This window comes from Coffea arabica, chromosome 1e, assembly GCF_036785885.1.
Source record: "Coffea arabica cultivar ET-39 chromosome 1e, Coffea Arabica ET-39 HiFi, whole genome shotgun sequence".
Classification (NCBI taxonomy): domain Eukaryota; kingdom Viridiplantae; phylum Streptophyta; class Magnoliopsida; order Gentianales; family Rubiaceae; genus Coffea; species Coffea arabica.
Genome location: NC_092311.1, coordinates 57,285,564 through 57,292,814, shown reverse-complemented (window position 1 = coordinate 57,292,814; position 7,251 = coordinate 57,285,564). Strand labels below are relative to the sequence as shown.

Genomic DNA, 7,251 nt, shown 5'->3' with positions numbered 1-7,251 from the left:
ATAAAATAATATTTTTTTTAATAAATAATAAAATATTAAGAATATTTATATAATTTTATTATTAAAAATAAAAATAATAAATATACATATACTCGAGATCGCGAGCTTAACGAGCTTAATGTTTTGAGCTCGAGCTCTGGCTCGATCAACTCGAGCTTGATCAAGCACCTGAGAAGGCTGATATTTTAGGTTTTCAAATGATCCCCAAAAAAGGAAAAAGAAAAAAAAATCCAATGTGGAAGGGGCTGAATGATCAACAATAAACCCATGCAACTGTGGTCAGCACCGTGTCATTAGCATTTTGGTAATTGACAAATAGCTCTAAACTATAGAAATAGCGCAGAGAAAACGTCTGTCGCAAAAATTTATTTACAACCTAAGGGCAAAAGGCAAAAGCAGCCTAAAAATGAAAAAATTTGCTTCTAGTTCAGCAGCCCAAAGGGGAAACTTGCTATCAAGTCCAATCATGTTTCAACCGCGATGGAGTCATATATTAACAGGAAGTATATTCGAGTCCTTAATTGTTGTTAGGTAGAGCACCAAATAGTATCCTAAAAGCCGAGACTTCACTATGAATATATCTTCTTGCAGCTTCAATCAGTCGAGGATACCAGGTAAACCTTTCCTGACCACATTCTGAGGAATGGTATCCTCCATTATTTTGGGCGAAGCGAAGCTAAAATCTGAAGGAGACAAGCCTTTAAACTGTGGATTTGCATCCAAAAAAGAGGCCGCTTGAGTGGAAGATCTGAGTATCCTACCAGTGGGAGTGGTGTAGTAGACATCCATCTTGGTAAAATCTTTCCTCATGACCATTCTTTTCTTGAATCCAGTGGGGGTTTTAGGAATGTTGGGTTTGTCCATCACCCAAGTCCGAGTTGAATCGTACTCGATATCAGCCGGGTCATCACAAGAAACATTGGGTTTCTTGCTGCAGAGAAAGGGATCTTGTTTGAATTTGCTTCTGATTTCTTCATATTCTTCTTGGGATGGAACAGTTCTCCACTTGAAGCACTTGTCACACTGCACAGCCCACATATCAGCTGTTCGAGGTGCCTGTTCTCAACCGCCCCCGACAACAGGATAGCCATCACGAGTCAAATAAAGTTCGGTGATTCAAATTATCAAACAGATTGGAAGCACCCCAAAAAAAACAAAAAATTAAGGCATGACAGGGTAAGAATACCTTGGCAGTCTTGGGAGTCTCCTTCACCATCTTCTTCCCAATCAAGATTTCTCTCCCGCCGTTACCCTCCTTCCCCAAGTCCTTTGACCACGGGCGGGCGTCAACCGGTAAAGAGAAAGGCGGGCGTCAACCTGAAGTCCCAACTCCCCCGGTATTCTGTGTTGCAAGCAATCCAGGCAAAAATTGGAGTATATTATGTACGGCAAAAATAAAAGTGGGCTGGCTGTGGGTCTGTTAAACTCTTCGTCACTTTTTGGGTCGTAAAGAAACCGAAAAAGATAATCCTCCAAGCCCAAAGCCCACAAGCTATGGCACCGGTATCAACTTTCAAAAACAAATAATTTATTTGATTATGTACTCCATTGAATATGAATTATCGTGATAAAAATTAATTCTCACCTGGACTGGACTCGATGCAACGTGCCCGGGAAAACTACAGGAACTGAAGATTTTCTGTAAACTAATTTTTGATTCATTAAGAGACACGCCTCGTGATGTTTTCATTGAAAATCTTCAATTGATGTTTGGAAACGCCTTTGGATAGCGGGCCTAGGTGGGTTCGATAGGCTATACAGCCACCCCTGGGTAGAGAAACCCATCATTTTCACTGGACGGGCCCGAAACGAGAGGACCAATACTAATAAATAGCAACGCCAGAAAAAATAAAAAATAAAAATGAAAATGGGGCAGTGTTTGGAGTCTTTTTAGAGTCGAGAGAGTGAGGCTCATATATAAGTTGGGGGAAGGCAGCAGCACCCCGGGGGGCGGATGGTGCATCACAGAAGCTTTCCATTATATATAGCCTTGTGTCTGTGTTGGGGGGCTGGGAGTGTGTGTGTGCGTGTGTGTTTGTGTGCGTGTCCTGGGACTGGGAGCCTGTATTGTAATCCTCCTCACTCTTCACTGTCTATACACAAATAATGATAATGATGATGATGCTGATGATGATGTTGGTGGCTGCCCCTGAATTTTTCTGCGGATTCACAACTTTTCTGTGACTGCCCTTTTCTCCTTTACCGATTGAGTTTGAGCTCTTCTCATTTGCAGGTTCATTAGAAACTCATTTTTTTTCCAATTTCCTTCTTTTATTTTTTTCGGTGGAAAATTTTTTCCTGTGACGATTTTTCTTTTTCTTTTTCTTGTTTCTTTTTTCTCTTTTGTTTACAGTCATGCAGTCATGAATTTGGCGTGAAAAACTTTTAAAGTGGGGGGTTTTTTTGGGGGTTTGTTGATAGCTAAAGATTACCCATTTAGCTTTGCGGTCTGTCAGTTTATACCTCTTGGAAACAAAAGTCAAATTAATTGTTGGGAAAAGGAAAGAAAATCACGGCCAGCCCACGACGTCCGACGAACCTACCTAGTAAAATGGGTGTTTTTTAAATGGCTCTTATTTGACGGGATTTTAATTTTTGTTTTCTTTTTGTTCTTTGTCTTTCTTTTTGTTAATTGATTGCAGTGGTTTGTTGCGGGGTATCATTGATTTTTCATTGGCTTCGTCTTCACCATAAGGAGTAATTTACAGGTGTTGTTCTTTTTACTCTTTTAGCTGCCACTTTTACCTATTACTGAGTGACAAATTATTAATTATAGGAGATATTTTCTTTCATCTTTTCTTGCATTGGCCATCACTGGAAGATAATATGATCTTTTTCTGTGAAGTGATTTGGGTGACGAAATGTAGTTTTAGCAAATGGTGAAGTCTGAAAGTATCCTTTCATCAATTTAATTGTTCTTTTCTTTTGTTTTTCTATGTTGCTGATATATATAGTGGTTCTGGGAGATATTGATTTTATAGGAGTATTTCATTGCTGGAATTTTTGGAAGTTGTGGTTCTTTGAATTGTCTGAACTTTTTGGCATTGATCATTAGAGATAACTAGTGAGACTGCTGTGAGCTGTTCTGTTTGGAATATTTTTGCTGTTTCGTGTTGTTCTTTCTTCTAATGCAAGACTGTTTGATTTGCATATTTTACCACCCTAATGGAACTTTGATTCTGCATAGGAAGCTGACTTTATAGGCCTGAGAATTGAAATCTTGATAGGCTGTTCTCTAGTTTGCTGACATGGGTGAGAGCAGTGATATTGGTGGTAGCAGAGAAATGCATTCTTCTATTTCAGCTTATGGAAAAGGAAGTAAGAACAAGAGGAAGTATTTGGCAGAGTTTCCTCTGGACATGATTGATGTATCAGCCCTGTCGTTGACTGAGTTCCCAAGATATGAGTTATTGGAGGAAAAACTTCGCAATACCCAAATTGAGCTTGCTCCAGTGGAGGCAAGGTCTGATAATCCTTGTCAAGAACATGAAGTGGAAGAACCTGACCAGGACGAATGGGATGATCCTGTTGTTTGTCAGCTTCAGGAACTTTTATCAAGTAACCTGCTTGAGACTTTCCGCAGTGCAATTAAGAAGGTAGTTGAAAGTGGATACAGTAGTGAAGTTGCTGAGCAGCTTATTTTGAGGAGTGGCCTTTACCATGGTACTAAGGATGTTGTGTCAAATGCTGTGGATGGTGCTTTGGCACTTGTGAGTAGAGAAAAGGAACTAGAAACTTCAAGGCATCATGTTTTTGAGGATTTAGACAGCCTGGTGAACTATACAATACTTGAGATGATAGCAGTGGTTAGGGAAGTTAGACCATGTTTAACTGTGGGTGAAGCAATGTGGTGGCTCTTGATTTGTGATCTGAATCTATTACACGCATGTATAGTGGATAGAGATCACTTGAGTAGCTTTTGCATCCCAGAATATTCTGGAGAAAGCCCATGTGATTCAACAGTTTCTCCATTGACACCAGAGGCTGCTGAAACAAGTGATCAAAACCTCAACAAGTCATGTACTTCGAAACTGTCAGCTCCAAGAACAAAAAATTCTCATTCTGAGATGCCTGCAATTGCTGCAGTCAGTCAGTTGCCCAACTTAAAGAATTCCCATGTTCATGATGTTGCAATCACTGGGAAAGAAGGTTTAGTTCCTCCTGGAGAAACACGGGGGAAATCCTTGAGCACTGGTCGGGAGCATGCCCCTACTGTAACTCAAGCTGTTGTAGAAGAAAAAGCTGTGCTTAGTCGAAAGGGTTCAGCAGGTAGTTCCAAGAGAGACATGCTTCGACAAAAAACATTTCATTTTGAGAAAAGTTACAAAGGCCGTATGTCTAAGGGTGCTTTCAAAGCAAAGCTGACTACCTGGGGTAGCATGGTGTTGGACAAGTCACTGAAGTCACCGTCTGGCTCTTCTGGTGTGGTAATGAAGAGTACTTATTCAAAAATAACTACTTCAATTGGAGCTAATGGTCCTCTTCCTGATGGCAATTGTAATATCTCTAGTAACTCCACATCTGTTCACCAAGGGACAGATGCACCTAGTGTGTTGTCTGTGGCAGACACAGTTTTCGCATTACCTGCAGTAAACAAGAACAATCCTACATCTTCAACGCTTGACCACAAGCCTGCTGCAAAAGCCAAAACTAATCATACTAACTCCTCTGAAGTTCCTGATTATTATGCTGGAATTCCATATGATGAGTCTCTGGGAAAGTATGTTCCCCAAGATGACAAGGAGGAAACAATAGTGAATCTAGCTTCCCACATGAAAGCACTGCAGAAAGAAATTGAAGTCTGGAAGGATTGGGCAAATGAGAAGGTGATGCAGGCTACTCGGAGGCTTAGCAAGGATCAGGTGGAGCTGAAAATGTTGAGGCAAGAGAAAGAAGAGGCTGATAGATTCAAAAAGGAGATGCCAGCTCTGGAGGAAGGTTCCATGAAGAGGCTCTCTGAGATGGAGTATGCAATTTCTAATGCTGCAGCTCAGATTGACACTGCTAATTTGAGTATTCACAGGCTTGAAAATGAGAATAATGTGCTGAAAAGTCAAGCAGAGGCTGCTAGATTCCAGGCATTAAAGGCCAGTACAAATTTTACTAAGGCGGTGAAGAAAGAGCAGGAGGCACTGAAGGGGCTGCAATTGGCAGACACGGAGAAGATTGCTTTGCAGGAGGAGTTAGCAACTCTGAAGCACCATTTGGCAGATTTGCAACACCAATTAGAAAAGGCAAAAACTCGCAAAAACCAGTTTGAGGTATGCCCTTCTTCCCTTCCCTTCCCCCCCCCCCCCCCCTCCCTCCCTTCCAAAAAAAAAAAAAAAAGAAAAGGAATATACCAGCATTCATGCACAGGGCTTACTATCTTGAAAAAAAAGCAGCAAGGTGTATTGCGTGGTATAATGATATCGAGAGGATTGCTTTTTATGAATGTATACTTTTTCTTTTTTCGCGTATAAATAATATACATTTGAAAAGATGGGCATTTAGTAAATTATCTCTGCTATATTTTATTTTCATTGCCCCCCCCCCTCCCCCCAAAAAAAACACCCCACCCCCTTCCTGCTCCCTGGCATCTAACACTCAATAAAGAAGGAAAAGAGAACAAGAAAGAGCACCAAAGGAAAAAAGGAGATTGAATATGAATGCATGATTTCCTTCAACTTGGACATGTATGCTTGTTTTGCAATAATCTTGTGCAATTTGATTTCTGTTCTTGAAGAGCTAGTTATATTTACTAGGGTTTATGGTTTCTGCCATTTATGGTTTCCATCTTCTGCATTAGGGAATGGTGGGGAGGGTGAATATCTGGTATTCATTCGAACATTCTGACCAGGTTGAGAAAAACAAATTTCAGGCCCTATGGAAGCAGGAAGAACGAGAAAAACTAAAGTATTATAGACAAGCTGAGTCACTGAAGAGGGAAACTGAACAACAGAAAGCTCGGACAAAAGCAGAGGAGGACAACCTGCGAGAGACAGATGAAAGAAATTTACAAAATTGCATGGAAAATGTTAAGAAGCTTGAGAAAGAAATTTCTGAGTTGAGATTAGAGTCTGAATCTTCAAAAATAGCAGCACTTCTTAGGGGAGTTGATATTGGCTATGGTAGTGGCTTAATGGGTAGCAAAGTTGCCTCTGCTTGTCAGGGTTTTCAGGTGCCCAAAATTAACAAGAGGTTGGCAGTCTTCCAGGACAATTTTGGGGCAGGGGCAGGAAGTGTAAGGCCTGAAAGGGAGTGCGTTATGTGTTTGACAGAAGAGATGTCCGTGGTATTCCTACCATGTTCACATCAGGTTCTTTGTGCAGAATGTAATGTCCTCCATGAAAAGCAAGGCATGAAGGATTGCCCTTCATGCAGGACGGCAATCCAGCAGCGAATCCCGGTGCGATACCTCAGTGCTCAGCATCCTTAATATTTTACCAGGAGAATGGAGTAGATTGTTCCTAGTAGGTAATCGCTCAGCATTTGCCATGCTGACATTTATGCCTCTTTGGCCTTTTGGTTGTTGGTGGAAACAAAGTACAAGAGAATACGTAACAAAACTAAGAAACTGAAAAGAAAGGTGTTAATAGTTGGTGCTGCCTTGTCAGGCTTAGATGCAACTTTTTGAAACATTTACTTATTGTGCATCCATCTCAATCATTATAGTGCTCGTTGCCTGTTCAAGTCTCAAACTCCAGCATTTTCTTGATGAAAGAATCAGGATACTCGATGTTTCCTGAGCTTACATTTTAAAGAAACCCAGGGGGCGACACATCTTGGCTTTGATTTCCTCCTCCTCCAACCCCCACCCCCCCCCCCCTCTCTCTCTTCTCCCCTCTCCCCTCTCTCCACACCTCCAATGCACACATTCAAGAGTAGGCAGGGAAACGCCTAAAGCCCTGGGATTCTATCGGTTCATCATTTTATGAGAGAAACCCTCCTCAGTGATTCCAGACGGATTTGAACTATTTTCATGATGCTGGGGTTACGAGCTTCTTTCACTTGGGCCAATCACTGTTGGTATACACACATCTTGGCTTTGAGCAACTAAACCTTTAAGTTGCACCTGAATCAATCTTTTATTGTTAACAATCACCTAACGAGCCTTAAAAACTAATTTCCAGTGTAATCTAAAATAGAATGGGGACTCACCTTACGTTTCCTTTATATATTATATATATATATATATAAAAGCACCACCTACGCAATTAACGGGCGGTACGAAAAAAGTTTGACCCGCCAAATGGTGGAATGTCTCCCTTC

At 41.0% G+C, this 7,251-nt stretch overlaps 2 protein-coding genes across 7 annotated transcripts; one reads left to right on the top strand and one right to left on the bottom strand.

Moving 5' to 3' along the window:
* Window positions 1–260: 260 nt before the first annotated feature.
* On the bottom strand, window positions 261–1,390 carry LOC113734013 (methyl-CpG-binding domain-containing protein 4-like). Its single transcript, XM_027260305.2, has 2 exons — window positions 1,187–1,390; window positions 261–1,056 (listed from the first exon to the last, which is right to left on the bottom strand). The coding sequence occupies exons 1-2, from the start codon at window positions 1,214–1,216 to the stop codon at window positions 598–600; spliced, it is 489 nt and encodes a 162-aa protein (XP_027116106.1). The 5' UTR covers window positions 1,217–1,390; the 3' UTR covers window positions 261–597.
* A 470-nt stretch (window positions 1,391–1,860) lies between these two features.
* LOC113734022 (putative E3 ubiquitin-protein ligase RF298) lies at window positions 1,861–6,672 on the top strand. 6 transcript variants are annotated; one of them, XM_027260334.2, is made up of 4 exons: window positions 1,861–2,233; window positions 2,643–2,708; window positions 3,192–5,261; window positions 5,789–6,672. In XM_027260334.2, exons 3-4 carry the CDS (start codon window positions 3,249–3,251, stop codon window positions 6,416–6,418), a joined length of 2,643 nt encoding a protein of 880 aa, XP_027116135.1. In that variant the 5' UTR covers window positions 1,861–2,233; window positions 2,643–2,708; window positions 3,192–3,248; the 3' UTR covers window positions 6,419–6,672. The 6 variants fall into 6 exon arrangements, with proteins under 6 accessions (XP_027116135.1, XP_027116117.1, XP_027116126.1 ...); XM_027260316.2 differs by having other exon boundaries at window positions 3,188–5,261; XM_027260325.2 differs by having other exon boundaries at window positions 2,354–2,708; window positions 3,188–5,261.
* Window positions 6,673–7,251: the final 579 nt, after the last annotated feature.

Coding starts and splice junctions, on each gene's coding strand:
- LOC113734022 (XM_027260334.2), top strand. CDS start 3,249: ATGGGTGAGAGCAGTGATATTGGTGGTAGCAGAGAAATGCATTCTTCT. Junction 5,262..5,788: donor CTCGCAAAAACCAGTTTGAG/GTATGCCCTTCT, acceptor CTTCTGCATTAG/GGAATGGTGGGGAGGGTGAA.
- LOC113734013 (XM_027260305.2), bottom strand. CDS start 1,216: ATGGTGAAGGAGACTCCCAAGACTGCCAAG. Junction 1,057..1,186: donor AGACTCCCAAGACTGCCAAG/GTATTCTTACCC, acceptor GGTTGAGAACAG/GCACCTCGAACAGCTGATAT.